Source organism: Austrofundulus limnaeus, unplaced genomic scaffold (genome assembly GCF_001266775.1).
Source record: "Austrofundulus limnaeus strain Quisiro unplaced genomic scaffold, Austrofundulus_limnaeus-1.0 Scaffold197, whole genome shotgun sequence".
Classification (NCBI taxonomy): domain Eukaryota; kingdom Metazoa; phylum Chordata; class Actinopteri; order Cyprinodontiformes; family Rivulidae; genus Austrofundulus; species Austrofundulus limnaeus.
Window position 1 is genome coordinate 454,703 of NW_013952599.1, and position 17,223 is coordinate 471,925.

At 36.4% G+C, this 17,223-nt stretch overlaps 2 protein-coding genes across 3 annotated transcripts in view; one reads left to right on the forward strand and one right to left on the reverse strand.

Moving 5' to 3' along the window:
- The window catches only part of csrp3 (cysteine and glycine-rich protein 3 (cardiac LIM protein)), a 6,262-nt gene extending 1,384 nt beyond the window's left edge, over positions 1-4,878 (forward strand). The window contains exons 2-6 of the mRNA XM_014018624.1: positions 1,655-1,784; positions 3,216-3,387; positions 3,654-3,783; positions 4,460-4,553; positions 4,661-4,878. Of these exons, the coding sequence (XP_013874078.1) occupies positions 1,673-1,784; positions 3,216-3,387; positions 3,654-3,783; positions 4,460-4,553; positions 4,661-4,734 (582 nt within the window). The 5' untranslated portion in view covers positions 1,655-1,672 and the 3' untranslated portion in view covers positions 4,735-4,878. The remainder of the gene's footprint in view (positions 1-1,654; positions 1,785-3,215; positions 3,388-3,653; positions 3,784-4,459; positions 4,554-4,660) is intronic.
- A 1,041-nt stretch (positions 4,879-5,919) lies between these two features.
- Positions 5,920-17,223, reverse strand: part of zdhhc13 (zDHHC palmitoyltransferase 13) — a 17,318-nt gene continuing 6,014 nt past the window's right edge. For both annotated transcript variants that reach the window (XM_014018620.1, XM_014018621.1), the window contains exons 3-17: positions 15,601-15,723; positions 14,609-14,686; positions 14,235-14,379; positions 14,087-14,151; positions 13,703-13,865; positions 13,367-13,492; positions 13,140-13,273; positions 12,929-13,029; positions 10,357-10,481; positions 10,206-10,268; positions 10,017-10,110; positions 8,085-8,168; positions 7,783-7,940; positions 7,338-7,435; positions 5,920-6,521 (exon numbers count right to left, since the gene is read on the reverse strand). In XM_014018620.1, the coding sequence (XP_013874074.1) occupies positions 6,383-6,521; positions 7,338-7,435; positions 7,783-7,940; positions 8,085-8,168; positions 10,017-10,110; positions 10,206-10,268; positions 10,357-10,481; positions 12,929-13,029; positions 13,140-13,273; positions 13,367-13,492; positions 13,703-13,865; positions 14,087-14,151; positions 14,235-14,379; positions 14,609-14,686; positions 15,601-15,723 (1,696 nt within the window). In that variant the 3' untranslated portion in view covers positions 5,920-6,382. The remainder of the gene's footprint in view (positions 6,522-7,337; positions 7,436-7,782; positions 7,941-8,084; positions 8,169-10,016; positions 10,111-10,205; positions 10,269-10,356; positions 10,482-12,928; positions 13,030-13,139; positions 13,274-13,366; positions 13,493-13,702; positions 13,866-14,086; positions 14,152-14,234; positions 14,380-14,608; positions 14,687-15,600; positions 15,724-17,223) is intronic.

Genomic DNA, 17,223 nt, shown 5'->3' on the forward strand with positions numbered 1-17,223 from the left:
CACTTTGGTTCCCAAAGTTGGGCTTGGGACCCAATTATGGGTCATGAAGCACCTTGGATAATCTCCAGAAATCAATTTAAAGGGTAATAAAACAACTGCTGATGTAATATTTTCCCTATAATTATTACAAAAACACAAAATAAGTATGAATAAGTATTTACATTTGTGTACAAGCTGTTTAGATTGCCAAAAGCCTGTGTTTTTAGGGTTATTAACGAAGTTTGTGTGCTCAGACCAGTAATATTTGGGGTCACAAGTTTTTGCCGTGGATAGTTTGTGGGTCAGAAGATAAAAAGTTTGGGAACCACTGGGTTAGAACCACGTCTGATGAGTCCAAAATAAACAGAAACTAACAAACAGTTGAAAACTTTTGTAAGAATTATGATAAAAATCTAAAAAATTGAATCGAATAACCTTGAAAAAGAAAGCTTTGGGCTGGTTTTAAAGAGATCAAAGGAAACTAAATGAAGTGGTGAAAATAAAAACTAATCCAGGCTGTGCACATTGTCTTGTTGGTAATTTTTTATATGATCTTTTATTTTGTGTTCACTTTGAGATGTATTAGATTATTTTACAAAGCAGATTGTTTTCCTGTTTGTTTCCAACAAGCTTGTAAAGCAGTTTGGTCAACCTTGGTATTTTTGAGCTATGAGCTATATATATAAAACTGACACTGACCCCTCGGCTGGCCCTGGTAGCCACTCCCACATTTATGATTTAACCTGCTGCAGTGGTTCCCAAACTTTTCAGCTTTTGACCCACAAAATGCCAGCAGCAGACAACTGTGCCCCCAGCCATTGTTGGTTGATATACATTGTTTACACATCAAATAAACAAGAGCATAGCAACATTATTTTAGTCCATTTTAAGTACACTGTTATTCTTTTGTAACAATAAAGGCAAAAAAATGTTGTTAGTTGTCATTTTTTAGTGTAATCAATTCATAAAATATTTTCAGGACCCCACCTTGATGTTTCAGGACCCCACTGTGGGTCCTGACTCCAACTTTGGGAACGACTGTGCTAGAGCAACGTTTTTTCTAACTGCCAGGCCTCTAAGGGGGGGTGCTAAGGCGGGGGGTTTCAGAAAGCTGGAGGGAAGATTAAAAGTTAAATCTAAAAGGTGTTTTAAATCATTTTCATAAAATTGAATCTTTTTTCTTTTTTCAAATATTTTTTGCAAGTATATTCTGAATTGTTATTCGAGAGCTGTGATTTGTGGTTTGATTTCTTTAGTTTTGTTCTTGATGAAATCTTTTCTTCAGGGATAATACAGTGTTTAAAACATGCTGAAAAAATTATTATGCCAAACAAATGTAATAATTATTGAATGGTGAATAAAAGTAAGAAAAAACATTCTAAAACTTGATTCTTCACATATTTTATAACATTGTTTATGGGATTTCATTGGTCAGAAGCTAATGCTGTCTTGGGGGGCCTTGGCATGAAAAAGTTAGGGAACACCTGTGCTTGAGCACATTTTAGAAATAAAGCTTAAAAATGTTGTTGTTGTTGTAGCTTGGTTTTAGATTTAGATTGTTGTTTTTAGGATCAAACGTTTTTTTCTTTTTTTATGGTTTACTAAGCTGGTGTTTGACAGAGGGTTGAATGAACAAATGACAGAAAGATTGACATCTTCAGTTTTGTGTTCTCAGTAAATCTTTGTCTCTACCATGCCGACCTGGGGTGGAGGAACAAAGTGTGCGGCGTGTGAGAAGACAGTGTACCACGCAGAGGAGATCCAGTGTAACAGCAGGAGTTTCCACAAGACCTGCTTCATCTGCAGTGAGCAGTCCGCTGCCTGCTTCTACTAACTGCTTCTGCAGGAACCTTGTCTTTTTCTGATTAAGTTGTTGCTATTTTCCCTCCTAACCTAGATGTTTTAATGGCAATTGTTACCTTTTCCACACAACTTAACCAWTTGTCTCAATAAATTAATCAGTTTTTCTAATTCACTCTGAGTGCAGAAGTGAGAACCTTCATTTGGCTCTCAGATAYTTAACTGAACTCAGGACAAATTAAATAAGGTCCAAGAAAAGCAGCATTTCATTGATAGATCTTGAAACGAACTTAAAACAAAACATTAGGTGTAAGAAAACTGTGCAATGATCAAGTGTAGACAAAACAGGGGAAGTCAAACTAAAATACTTTATTAATCAAAAACACAGGGCTGACATGGCAGCAAAACATACAGCACTTCTGGAGAAGCACATAAGACCACAGAAGAGACCAAGACGTCATGAGGGGGAAAAAAAGTACAATGAACTGCAAAACATAATGAGATGAGGTGGAAAGTGGAGACACCTGGGCTGATTGCTGATTGGGGACAGGTCAGGTGAAAGTGGCAAACTGACTGGGAAAAAACTCTGAGACTTGTTGAAGGTAAATGAAAAATGGCACAGGGAACACCAAAAGCACAAATGAAAAATAGATCTAAACTGATGGGGAAACTCAAGAAGAAAATCACCAAACAAAACACAGATCATAAAATCTGCCCAATTACATCTGAATCTTATGGATAATAGACCTGAAGATTTATTTTTAGGTTGGTAAAGTCATCCTTTGTGTTTGCAGGAACAGCCTAAACTGAATGCTGAATAAATTCTAACAATAAGACTCATTTTATATGGAGAGTCAATGGGAGACACTTCTGTACCATTTAAACCATGAAGGTGCTGCCTCTCAAACAGTAGCTGTGTGGCAGATTCAATGCAGATTTCTTTAAAGACTTTAGTGTTATCCACACTAATCTGCCAGCTGCTCGCTGAGGTTTAAACATGTCTCCTATTCTCCTGCTCCTAGCTGAGCAGCAGTTGTCTTTCTGTGGTGGCACAGTCTCAGATCTGCCATGTTGAGCTCTAAAAGCCTGACTATAACAGCTACACAAGAACCAAGATAAGCAGCCTGCCCATTCAGACCCTCTTCAGCGCGTTGAAGTCGCTGTGACTCATTCTTTGTTCCGTTCGAAGCTCTGAAAGGCCTCTGTGATAAACTCATCCCACCTGCTAAGTGTTCGTCTTCTCTGCAGCGTTCACTTCACACTCCTGTGCTCTCCTACAAACAGCAACACAAGACATCTGACTTTGTGTGCTGCCACTGTTGACTGAAACCCAGCTACTGTAGCCGGGAGCTTTATTTAACTTTCATTCCTGAAACATGACTTCCCCCTGTCCAGAAATCATGAATTTTTTTTCCTCTGGTCTACTATTTTCACAGTGAGCTGCAGAAAAGGGCTCGACAGCACCACGGTTGCGGCACATGAGTCTGAGATTTACTGCAAGTCGTGTTATGGCAAGAAATATGGACCAAAAGGCTACGGATATGGACAAGGAGCTGGAGCTCTGAGTTCTGATCCTCCTGGACAGGATGCAGGGCTGCAGCCTCTAGAGTAAGTATAAAGGCTGCCTGCCACTTGGTGTGTTTACCTAATAAAAGAGAAACCCTCTACTACCACTCCAAAATTCATTTCAATATAAAACTGTTAGAGCAATGGGCCTTTAGTGATTCACCCTTCAGTTTTTGACAGAGAACTTAGTAATACGTCTGAACTCTTATTGTAATCTCTATAGTCACGAGTAGGTTTTATGTTTGTAAGCATTTTGAAATACTCACCTCCTAAATCCATACACTGACRTTGTTTTTGCTTTTTTCTAGCTCTAAACCTCGACCCACCGCTTCAAATGCCAACGCCGGGAAGTTCTCCCAGAAGTTTGGTGGTTCTGACCGATGCCCTCGTTGTTCCAAAGCGGTCTATGCAGCGGAGAAGGTGATGGGAGCAGGAAAGGTCAGAACTATTTTAACTCATTGCCATTCCTGCACAGATTTTTTTTTAAATGAACTCTGCTTAAGCTTTAGCTTCCTGTAATCTGACCCCMACAGATTAACTAACGGGGAATTTCATACTTGTAAGAATCTATAATAATCTAACATTAAACAGGAAAAKAAAGAATGGTGTGAAAAGTTCAGGCAGACATTATAGGGCAGAATTCCATGAAATGAACTGTAATGTTTTAGACATTTTATGATGAAATGTTAATTTATTCGATGCAGATGGATAAAAAAATCAACTGGAATTCTCATTGGACGCATTGCTAACGAGTTGAACAAATCCATAACCTATGAGTAACAACTTGTCCCTAGCATATACATAACTTAAACATGCAAGACAGTGTGTGTGTGTGTGTGTGTGTGTGTGTGTGTATATATATATACACAGTATATATATATATATATACAGTATATATGTTATTATTTTTTTTACTTATGTAAAAAAGAACTTATGTAAATTTTATTGTTCATTTCTTATTTCTTCACTTGATGAATTGATATCACTGTTTTTATTAATTAACCTTAATCGGAACTTTGATGATACTTTTGTATTTTGACATTTTGAAGTCTAAAACTCACTTGAAATGAAGGTTTAGATAATCTATCTCTCTATTGTGTGTGTGTGTGTTTAGGCCTGGCATAAAACTTRTTTCCGCTGTGCTCTGTGTGGTAAAAGCCTGGAGTCGACCACAGTGACGGACAAGGATGGAGAGCTTTACTGTAAAGGTACACTTAACTCAGAAAAAGTGTCCCAGAATGAATCTTTTACTTTGTCAGGTAAACAGACAGAAATACCCCTTAGTAACAGGTCACTGATAAATCTTTTTCCATAGTGTGCTACGCCAAAAACTTTGGTCCAAAAGGATTTGGGCTGGGAAATGCTGCCATGTTGGAGGAACGTGAATAAAAACATGACTCGAGTCCACACATGGCAGCTGTTTCAGTGGAGGTTCAGACCTTATCGTTCATCACGGAGGACGTTTTAAAGTGATCTTTAAAACTTGAGAAAAAGTGTGCAGCACCTAAATAAAATAACTTTATTACATCAAAATGTTTCATGTTTTCTTTTTTGTTTGTTTTTATGAAGGAAGAAAGTGGAATGCAACCAAAACCTGGGTCTTTGACACTGGTAACAAAAGTTTTATGGGGGGAATACATATCACTCACTACCTTTTTAGACAATCCTATGATGGGATGCTAACAGTTAGCTGTTTTGGTTAAACCTTGTAAATGACCCCATACAACCTCATGCAAAATCTTACAATATATGACAAGACTCGTATGGGTTGTGAACGACAACACATTTTAGCTCAGTATTTGTAAAGTTAACCAGGTTTTTAGTTATTATAGTTTGCTTTAGGTCACTTAGCTGTGGCAGCCATCTTGAATTAGGATGACTTCCTGAGACATTCATTAAAATTCATGTAGTGTTATTGGTAAGGTTTCAAAAACAGATTTTTCCCGATCAGAACTTCAGAGTTGAGAAATACTCTCAAACGTAGTTTTGTTTGTTTTTGTAAAACTTGGTGAGTTTTCACCACTTTTCGTGAATRTCACCAAGTTGTGGTGATCATCTCAAAAGTGGGCGACACCAAAAGTTAATCAGTGGTACGTGCAGTGATGAAACACCCATCTACCGATTGACAGGATATCTTGCAAACACTACAAACACAAATACTATATGAGCAGAAAAATGCCTTTTGAAGCCAGGTGAGAAAAACATTTTGTAGGTTTGATGAACTTCAATACAAAGCCACTTGCTGAACCGTGCCTAAGTTTATACTCCTGCTGCTTTAAAAAAGAAGCTGTAAAAAGTTAATATATTTTTGTTGTTCTGGGCAAAAGCCAATTTAAATTCTGTGCAACGTGGCAGACTGGGTAAGTTTGTTATTCTTGAATCAATAATTGTGAGCCTGGGCCATCCTGCTGAGCCAGAAGAGATTTAGCCAATAAAAATCTGAGCAACTATTCCTCTCTGATTAAAAACAGAAAGAAAAAAAAATCTAAAATCTGTTCTATTTTCACAAATAATTCAGACTAATTCACAGACTAAATAGCATGACTTAATAAAAGTGAATTTTAAACAGAAGCAGGTAAGAAGACAGGCACATGGTCACTTTATTGAAGTATAGTGGTCATTTGTTATTAAAACACATGCAGCTTTTACAAAAGGCAAAAAAACCAAACTGTTTACAAAGAGTCTGTATCCATCAAACCACATAAAAAATAGGTTTAATGTGTTCATAAAAACAACAAATGCTCAGAACAATTACGCCTTTAAAAGATTCTTCTTGTCCCTTTTATCAAACCAAAACTTCAGACTCTTTTCTCTTTAATTGGTCAAGTGTAAGGCAGCAGCAGTCTCTAAAGATCAGTTGAATGGAACAATATCCACAAGATCGTTACGTTGCTCCAACTTTTAGAACCGTGGTTTCTTTTTACAAAAAGCCACCAGACGAAAAAAATAATTGAATACATTCTGTGCTTTTGGTCCAGAACCAGAGTCTGACCCTGAGCTGGGGGGTGGTGGAGGGGAGAGCTTGGGGAGGAGAAGGTCAGATCACGTTGATTTGTTCAAACAGGTACTGGTCCCGGTGGGGCTGGAACTGCTCGGACCAGTCCACAACAGTGGGTTTGAAGAGGCCGCAGCAGCGCAGGTGGAAAAACGAGACCAGGTTCTGCACCACACCCATACTGTAAACAGAGCAGACAGAGAAACATGGGCAACAGTATTTAAATGTTGCAACCAGGAATATGTAAGGCAAAAAGAACAAAAACAACAATCAGGATTTACTAACTTACAAAAGCATGCTGAGCTTTTTGTGCTTAGATTCAGGTATGTTGTGTATTAAAGCAGTAGTTCAGATTGTTTAAATTTCTAAACACTATCTTACCTGCTGTAGATGGAGTTTTCAGTGTTCCAAGTTTAGAGAAACTGAGTTTAACTCTGACTGTATTGATGAGCTAATGGCTAGTCTGAGTTGGCTCAAGACTAAAGTGGATCACTGTTCTCTTAAAAAAAGTCTCAATGTTCAAAGCCAGGGCTGATACCCTGGACTGTTTTTTTTACACAGATATCTTAGTCCCATCCTCACCTGATTTCTGATTGGCTAGTAGGCCTGTCTAGTTTGTTTAAAGTAAAAATTGTGCCTCTGATGGGTCTAAAGAAATATCAAAATTAAATTAATTAATGAATTTAATTATTAATTATTATTTGATTTAATTATTAATTAAAATCTGACCAGGTGAACATGCCCACTGTACAAAGAACTCCACAACACCTATAATTGATGATAATTTGACAGCTTCATTGCGTAACTAAATTAATCACTCACATTGCGTAACAGGCATGAGAGAGGAAGCAGATTGTGAATCAGCCACAGTGTTGCCAGTTTAGCAGCTTTATTAGCAGGTTTTCAGACCACTAAAACTGCATTTGTTATTTTAGCTTCAGCCTATGATTATTAGTTGGTACTTTTAATAAAAAACAACAGATGCTATATGACTCACTTGAAGGGATTCTGTCTCATAGATACGGGTTGTCTTAGCTTCTTCTGCTGGAAGAYCAGAGTTGTTCGCTCTGCTGTTGTTATTCCCAGGAAAGCAATCTGCTCCAACAAAGACATAAAAATAAAGAAATGTTTCACTCAGAACAAATGTCTCTAAAATGCTGAAATGCAGCAGATAAGAAAACCAGACGAACTGACTTGACAGGTTTGACTCATCTCTGAACTTGCAACCTAAACGGTTATTTTCTCCCCCAACCTCCTAAAAAACTACCCATAATAAAACATAAATATTTCTGTTACTGATTTTATAACTRTATTTCTATTATAACTGTAGTGTCAGACCTTCTTAATCTCTATAAATATCTAGAAAGTCTCTGCGGTTTTAGAAAACTCCAGTTTCAGTTGATTTTTCAGACACAGAAACCAAACAACACGCGATCCGTCACCTGGTAGAGCTGCACCAGCAGGACCAAACTGGACCAGCAGGTGTGATAAAATGACAGCACGAAGATGCTGAGCAACCAGGGGGAGCAGGTGACCAGGACTGTGATGACCCCCCACAGACCCTGATCCTCATAATGAAATGTGCAGTGAATGGACCAGTCTGCAAAAAATAAAAAAAATTTAAAAAAAATAAAACACACACACACACACACACACAAAAAACAACAACAACAACAACATAGAATCTGTGCTCATTTTAAAAAACTGTGGAGAATCTGAGGTTTTGTTTTTTTCCATCACTCACACATAAAACAACCGTAAATCATCCAGGAGCCAAACAGCATCAGGGAGAACAGGAAGAGGACAAAGTAGTAATGGTTCCTTGCACCTGGAAGACGAACAATATGATGATATGTGAACAGATATGAGTTTTCAGCTGTTCTGTCATTGAACTTTTGTGTATTTTCACAAGTAAAAAAATCCTGCTGCATTCTAGCATCTCTGTGGGTCTTAATACGAAAAAAAGTTACTAAAATGAAGTATTAAATAATTTTTTTGCTGAATAAAACCATTCAGCTGCTGCTCAGTCAAGTTGTGCCACATGTTTTCAGTAGGACACATCTGACTGCACTTGTCTCTGATAAGAGCCTCGCTCGTCCAATGTATTTGATTTTTTGTTTTAAAGAGAGCAGAAACGTTGACTCATCTGATCAAAGCAAAGCATGCCTGCAGTCTTTCTGTCCATCTGAGAAGGACTCAGTGGAGTTTCAGAGAAAAAAAAAACTTTACATTAGTTTTGTTTATATTTCTGGATGCAGAAACTCACCATTTAGAAACAACAGTTCTCCTGCTGACTGTTGAATCTTTGAGTGAAACTCAGGTCAGGATTTGCTGATATTTTCTGAACTAAAAAGTTGCCCAGTTTTGATTTCTTTAAAAACAAATATCATCTGATTGAAAAATGACCAATTTATATTTCTAATATTTTAAATCTGGACTAAAATAAAACTTTATTTCAACTTTATACAATTTGTATTTAATGTAGGAATGCACAATATATCAGCATTAACATTGGTCATTTTTTAGAATGTCAGTATTGGTCCGAAAAATAAAACTGGTTTGATACTAACACCTAATATTGATTTCCCACTTTTTATCTTTGTGTTTCTGTTTTGGGAGGAGAGATCATTGGTTGAGTAGTATCTGTTTGATCATGATAGTGATACTGMTGCTGCACAGCCAGGAATAACTGAAGTAGAGCCATGTCAGAGGTCTGGTTGTTTATTTACGGTATCGAAAAAAGACAAGTGTGTTTGTACGTATATGTACGTATATAAATAATTTGTGTGTTTGTGTGTATATGTATAATAAAATTTGTGTGTTTGTGTAGTATCGGTAAATATCGGTTATCAGCCATAACACCAATAAATTTATCGGATATCGATATTGGCTAAAATTTTCATTTTGGTGCATCCCCAATTTAATKTCTGTAATTTATGAACAATCATGTGAGAGAAATTGTCTAACAACAAAAATGCAGCTGGTCCACTAAGAAGTAGTACAGAATATTTTGAACACTACAAACTTTGACGCACCTTTACCCAAAGTAAAACTTTTTAAAATTTAGTTATAAATAAACTAACATTAACCATAAAAATTAAAAGGAGACATTTCATGCTTTTAAATCATTCAGTTGGGGTCTTCATAAAGTGGAACTGCAATGTTTTGGTCTCAGTTCAGCTCGTTTTGAGGTTGTCTCTTTAAGTCCAAACAAGGCACTTCACACCCCAAAGACTTGTCTATCCAGCCTTACATGTTGGGAGTCAGAATCTGACCCAGAACCAGAGGAGAATGAAGACCACCAAGCTGTAGTTGGTAAGTCCAGACCTTCTTTAGAAGTTCTGTCATAAAGGACTTGGCGTTACAATTCAGAAAACGCCATACAAAATAYAAAATACTAAACAGGTTAAAAAATATRACCCAAACAGAACATTAAGATATATTTGTAGCACCCGGAGAGACTAAATGCAACTCCTAGAGAATCTAAGGAAACAACAAAGTGTATTTAACAGTTAAAAAAGTGAATTTTGCACATATGTCCCCTTAAAGTCAAAATTCAAACTGGACATTTTCATTGACAAAATAAACTTTAAGTTTAGAAATCCTCTGAATATAAACATTGATTTGACAAAGTCACATGATATTATCATGTAAGTCAGTAACTTATCCCTCGTACCGATGCAGGTGTTGGTCCAGACGGAGTGGTGGTCCTGCTTTGCCACACAGGCGTCACAGTTGAAGCAGTGAGTGGCTCTTAATGGTTTCCTTATCTGCAAATAATAAAGAGGTATTAAGTAAAGCAGGTTGTTGATGTTTGGGTTAAAGGCTCAGGGTGGTAAAAAAGAGCTTGTGAGGATTGACCCACCATACAGGATGTGCAAAATATTCTGGGATCCAAACAGCCGGCCTCGGCCAACAGCACCACGTTCTGAAAGCACAAAACCCAATCAGAGCTCATCTCTCAGAACATGGGAGAAATAATCTCCTAGATCTCAGATTTTTTACAGCTTCCCCACCATTTTCTTCTTCTCTTCTGTGACTCTGATGAAACCTGGGTCTGTCCTGCATGTGCGCAGGTAGTAGTAGAGGAGAGCGGTGGCGTTCAGAGTGAACAGCACCTGAACTGTGGCGCTGGGTAGATGTAGGAGGGTTCAGTTAAGAAGTTTTCAGTTCATCAAAAACACTAAATAATAACCCATTTCACAAAATATTAACTTTTAGTTAAGGCTACAAAACACAAAGACGAATTTCTTATCACATTTTCTCTCAGTTAACAAAATCTATTAAATGTGGTCTTCCTCAAGGGTCAGTTCTGGGGCCTAAATTATTTATAATTTAAATCATATTTTTACAGCATCCAAMATTTTCAAATTTACAGTGTTTGTTGGTGACACAAACCTTTTCTTGTCTGGAAAGGATATGGACGAACTGATACAAATAGAAGAAGAAACTAGTTGGGTTGAAAACGTGGTTTGATTACAACAAGCGGAAATAAAACCAATTTCATGATATTTTCTGGTAATCAGATACACAGTCATGTAAAGTTACACATAAATGGAGATGAAATCGAAAGAGTTTAACAAAATTTTTAGGTATAATTCTGGACAACAAACTTAGTTGGAAGCCTCACATTGAATATATTAGAAATAAAATATCCAAAACAATTGGAATACTGTTTAAAATTAAAAAAACTTTATAAATGTAAAAGGTTAGTATGTTTTATACTCCTCCTTGATTATGCCTCATTTGTCATATTGCTCAGAAATACGGGGAAATGCATTTAAAACAGCTACTGACATATTAGTTAAGTTACAAAAAAAAGCTATTAGGCTTATTAATAAAGTGGGATATTGTGAACCAACTAATAAACTTTTCATTCAAAGTAACACTTAAAAATTTCAGGACATTGTGAATATAAAAATACTAGAAATAATGTATAAAGCATTGAATAAAATCTTCCTTCTGGAATTCAAAAATTATTTAAGTTAAGAGAGAGTGAATATAATTTACGAGGTTTGTTCATTTTTGAACAAGCTAAAGAGAAAAGTAAAGTAAAATCTAGATGTGTTTCAGTTTTTGGTATGAAATTATGGAACGAGTTGAATGATGAGCTCAAATTGTGCTTTTTTGGTGAACTTTAAAAGAGCCTTAAAATGTAAAATTATAAAAAAGATTATACCTTTATGTAGATTTATATTTGTATTTTGTAACCATGTATACATGTAATGTATGTATGTGTATATATGTATGTATATGTATACACATGTATATTTAAGGTGTGTGTACATATAGGTACAGTATACTGAGAGTCATTGAATAGGGTAGGCAAGTATAAGCCTTGGCTACACAGCCTACTCTGTTTTTGGTAAATTTTGATTTGTATTTATAAAATTGTTTCATATTGTTTTCTTCCTCTTTTAGTGTAAATTTACCAAAATAAAATCTAAAATCTAATCTAATCAGTTAAAACAATGACTTCTTCTATTTCTGACAGATGTTTCAACAAACTCAGATCCTTCTATACGGTTCTAAATAATCACATCTGTTACAACTACAACAAAAAAACTATTCTTTCTTTTTGTGTCACTAAAATGCTTGAGTTTAAAGTTTAGAGAAAGAGAGCAGTATTTCAATAAACACAAGTATTAACATCTACATYTGGAAAATCCTACATATCACCTTTAAAACAAAAACACTTTTTTAAAAGTGTATTAAAACATGTAACAGGTGATTTTTGTTGTTGCCMACCAAACACACACCACCAAGCAGTTCATCCGAAGAGAAAAGGAGTTTTAGAATGTTCTTTTTAATCCTAACTGAGCTGCAATTTATCTGACGTACAGAAAACTGAGCAGGAGGCCAATTATCTGAAACTAGCTGCAGTGAAACTGAAAAAAGAAAAACACACAAAAACAACTAAAAACCCAGCTAAACTTAGGTCAGGTCAGTGGGTTGCAGACTTGAAAATGTTATTACATGTCAATAATTTGCTGCTAAATAATATTACTATATTTAAATTCAATTTGTCCCTATATGTTTGCTGGAGTCAAGATTTGGTGTTTTGTTAACAATCAATGCTATTTTCCAAGTTGTGCAAAAGTTCAGAAATTATCTGGAAATAAATACTGAAATAAAAATTTTAATTGAGCGTTTAAAGTCAAACCCAGTTTAAGTTAAATAGAAAATAAAAAAATTGGACTTGGTGTTAAGAGGGAAGTGTAAGTTTAGACTAAATTTACACCCAGGACTAAATAACCATTTATTAAAAAGATATGAGAAATTTTCTTTCTTTGCGGCTAAAAATAAGATTTTTTTTGTTTTTAACAAAATATATTAGCAATATTTTTTATTATTATTAATTTCTTTATTATTAAAGCTACAGGCTTGTCTTGTAGCTGCACTGAGCTTTGGTCCATTTTAAATATTCTGATCCAATCCTCAACTGATTCTGATAAACTAAGCTTTGAAATATTGTTCAAACTTTAGCAATTATAAACAGACGGATTTATCCAAAAATAATGAAAAATTTTGTATTAGAAATTTTTCGATGTGACCCCTTTCTCCAAAAAAGAAGAAAAAAAAGGATATCTGGCAGAAACCAGAGAAACCAGGTGAAGATTATCCAGAAGATGGAGGCCATGAGAGCTGAAGGTGGCAGGAAAGAATGAAAGTCTGCGGTCGGGAAGATCCTGTTTCATACAAACAATGTTTGTTTAAATAAAAGAACCAACACATGAATACTGAGTGCATTTCTATTTAAATCTATCAAAAGGAGAGCTAAAGAGAAACAAGTTCTCACCTTGAAGCTAAATTGATCCCACCTATTACACAGGCCAGCAGGATGCCTTTGAGTAACCAGGACTCTGAGTTCATGTCGACTATCGTTATAACACAACCGTAGATGATAGTGCAGAACAAAAACTGCATAAAAACCTAGAAAAACAGCCAATGTAGAAGAAATCATTCTTTCACATTAYTAGTCACCTTTAAAATGTGTCATTTTCCTTCTGTCTGTCTGAACTGTACCTTGTATCTGTTGACAAAGCGCAGACAGCGGGAACTGGAGCGAATCCTCTCCTGTTTGATGTGGTTGAGCATGTGGACGAGCAGCGGGCTGTGCACCTGGTGAGCCAGGTCGATCGGTGTGTGACCCTGAGGGCGAAACACGACCACAAACAAGCTGTTCACAACTTAAAATTCTCCTTTATTTAAACACTTTTCACACGGTGTGGAAAAGAAATGAAAAGTTCGCCCCGCTGTCACACTTGAGCTCTGATTAAAGCTCAGCTGAAACACAAAAACTCAAGTTAAGATGGACTTTAAGCCACAACGCTTATTTTTCAGAAATCTCGTGGAACTCACGTTGATGTTTTCAGCGTCCACGCTGGCCCCTGCCTCCAACAGGATGTGGGCAGCATCCACGTTTCCTGCGAGCACTGCGCAGTGTAACGGAGTGTTCCTGTTCACTTTGTCCACAGCACTCACAGAGGCGTTATTTTTGATCAGAAAGTTTGTGGGCTCAGGCCTAAAACAGAAAAACAACCTTCAAAATCAACCAGGAAGTCATAAACTGACATCTCTATAAAAATAATTAAGAGTTTCATAGGACAGTCAAACTTCACATTTTAAAATAAATCTTGTTTTTAAAGCTTTAAGAGAATGTCAAAAAAACAAAACTCCCATTCTTTAAGACTCTACTCAAAACCAGTAAAGTTAAAAGCACACTGGTAAAAAATAAAAATATACCCAATAATCTTCTGGGCTGCCAGCATCAGTGGCGTCTGTCCATTACAGTCCGCCACATCGACTTCCTGAACACAAGCACCCAACAAGAGAAGAATGAGAACAACAAAGTTCAGCAGATTGAAAACTGATGAGCTGCATCAAGTCTGACCTCTCCTTTAGCGAGGAGGTAAGCTGCGATGGCCATGTGCTGGAAGAGGATGGCGAGGTGGAGCGCACGGTAACCCTCGCCGTCTGCGATGGAGGGGTCTGCTCCATATCTCATCAGCTGGATCACCATCGGGAGGTGGCCTTGTCTGAGCATGGGTTTCAAAACAAAGAGGCAACTTTATTGCAAAAGAAGGTGAAAAACAAAACTAAGAGCTGCTAGCTAAATGTCAGAACAGCACAAGTATGTTTTATTATTATTTAGAGACATATTATGACRTGTTGTTTGATCTCCATAGCTGATTGATGTGACTGTATCAGAAATATTAAAAACTAAAATCCAACATGAGACAACACTTGAACTAAAAACAGTCCCACCTTATGGCCCAGTGAAGCGGAGTGGAGTTGAGGTCTCCTCCCAGCTGGTCAATGGCTGCCCCTTTGAACATATAATACCTGAGGGGGAAAATATAAAAACAAAACGATAAAAGGCCAATTTTGGTATTTTTTTTCCAGTTTCACATAATGAAGCACATCTGGCTTTCTGAAAGATTTAATTTTATAAAATTTCATGACCACAAAACTTAATTAGTTAATGCATTGAAAAGTTTAGACGTGGAAGACAGGCACAACATATTAGCCAATTATAAAGTAATAAAATGATTTAGCCCTCTTAGGTGAAAAGATTTTAATATTAATTGTACAAAATCTGCACTTTTTGTATTTTCTTTCTTCTTGGTTTGTACAACATTAATGCTATTTTGGAAAACAAAGATCATTGCAGCTACACAAATTTGTATTTGTTGGTTTGCCTTGCACTAGTTTTATAAATTATTTTATTAAAGCGGTTCAATAAGTTACATAAATAAAAGAAGAGGTTCAATCCATAGCAAAATAAATCAGCTTCGATCCTATTCAAAAAGCAAGTGTTCGCAAATTGTTGCCGTTTTGTAGGTTTTAGGTTTCTTTATGACATATTTAATGTGAAATTCAATTCTAAAACTTTTTAACTTACAAAAGGATAACTTTATTAATGTTTTAAACATGAATGTTTTTCTTGGTGAAAAACTTTTAAACAGCTTGCAAAAAGAATTTCATGTTCTACTGAACCCCAGCTATTTGTTGTAATTAGTGAAAGTGAAATATTAGCCACTCATTTTTTATTTGTGTAGCTATTTATTTGTGAACTTATTGTTCAGTCACTTTATAATTCCACACTTTTTAGGTTTATGAATATGGTTACAATGAATATGTGGAATTCAGGGGGGGAAATGGAAAAAGTGGAATTTATAAAAATAAAAAAATGGTATAATCAGATTTTGGGAAAAAAAATAAAACCTTTTTTAGGGCCCTAAAAGGGCTACCCTTACTTGACCAGCTCTGAGCGGTTGTTGATGGCTGCCCAGTGAAGAAGAGTGACGTTCTCTTTGTCTGGCTGCCTGACATCATATCCTGCTTCCACCAGCTCCTTACAGCGCTCCAGGATCCCAAACCTGAAAATAAACAAAAAATAAATTACACACAGAAAAAACAGAAACTCTCCAAGATCACTTTATAAACTCTTGCTCTCACCTCTAAGATAATAAAATAAATGGAAAACATACAAAAAAGGCAAGTTTTTCTTCTCTACTAACACACAAGAGAGAAATGGTCAGGATTCTTTCCTCCTTACAAGAAAGGTGACCTTTGCTCTGCTGCACCTCCACTCACTAATAATTAAAAAAGCAGCCGACACTAATTATCTGAAACTACTGCTAAATTCAAGGGGAAACAGGTTATCAGAGTGAAACTAGTTTTTTTTTAACTTTTAGGGTTCACAGGAAAACTACCTGCACTCTTTAAAAGGAAACCAAAATTTTCCAAACTCTCTTTCAGAATGGTAACACCTACAAGTCTAAACCTAAAACAAACAATTTGAAAACACACTGTTTGGACTGTCCAACAGTGTCTTTCCATGGAAACACCACTGGATGCATAAATCTCATCCTCCTCACCAAAAGTATTAATACAGTGAAGCTGCAGCCTAAAATTACAACTAAATAATCTTAAAAACATATACATATAGATGAGCACAGTGACTCAGTTGGTAGGGCTGGAACAAACATTTCAGAAAACGACCCCTTGTTGTTACTGATGCATGTTCTCTGACTGCCTCAGCTCATTCAGAAGACAAACAGCAGGTAGTGGGGGCTGAGAGAAGAGACACCCCCATCTGTGTGCCTCCAAATGAGGTAAAACAACAACAACAACAACAACAACAACAACAACAACAACAACAACAACAGCCTTGTAGCAAGGTTGGTGCGCAGCCAGACACGTTACTTGTTGGCGGTAGTTTACCAGAAAAATACATTTAAAAATTGATTTACATCAGAACCGTGATTCTCCTTTACAAAGATTCAGAATTGATTTAAGATGACCCAAAATTGATTAAATAAATAAATAAAATAAAGCAAATCCAGCGACTGTCAGCCTCCATGTTGTAACTACATGGCTGGTTCTGGAACATACAGTATGCATGCACAGAAAGCACCAAAACAAAGAGGAAACTTTAAAACTGGAGGAAAGACAGATTCAACTGGCCCCGTCTTCACTGAATGCAAAGATTTGGGCTCATTTTAGTTTTTACTGAATGAGTCAGAGTTTGATGAGCTACACTGTGTGCAAGGTTTGCAAAATGAAGATGAAGCATTTTGGGAACACGACAAATGAGCTCACATTATCAGTTTTTAATGAAAAACTGATTTTGAATCGAATCATGGCCCCAAAAATCTGAATTAAATCGAATCGAATCGTGAGAGAGTAAAAGATTCCCACCCCTACTTGCTGGTTTCTAAAAGATGGGCTGCTGTTGTGCTGACACAGACAGCTTCATGGACCCACCATCCACGGGTTGCTTCAGTCAAACAAAGACCATGGCTACGTTCACACTGCAGGCAAATCCGACCCAAATCCGATTTTTTTGACCCATCTGACTCATATCCGATTTTTTT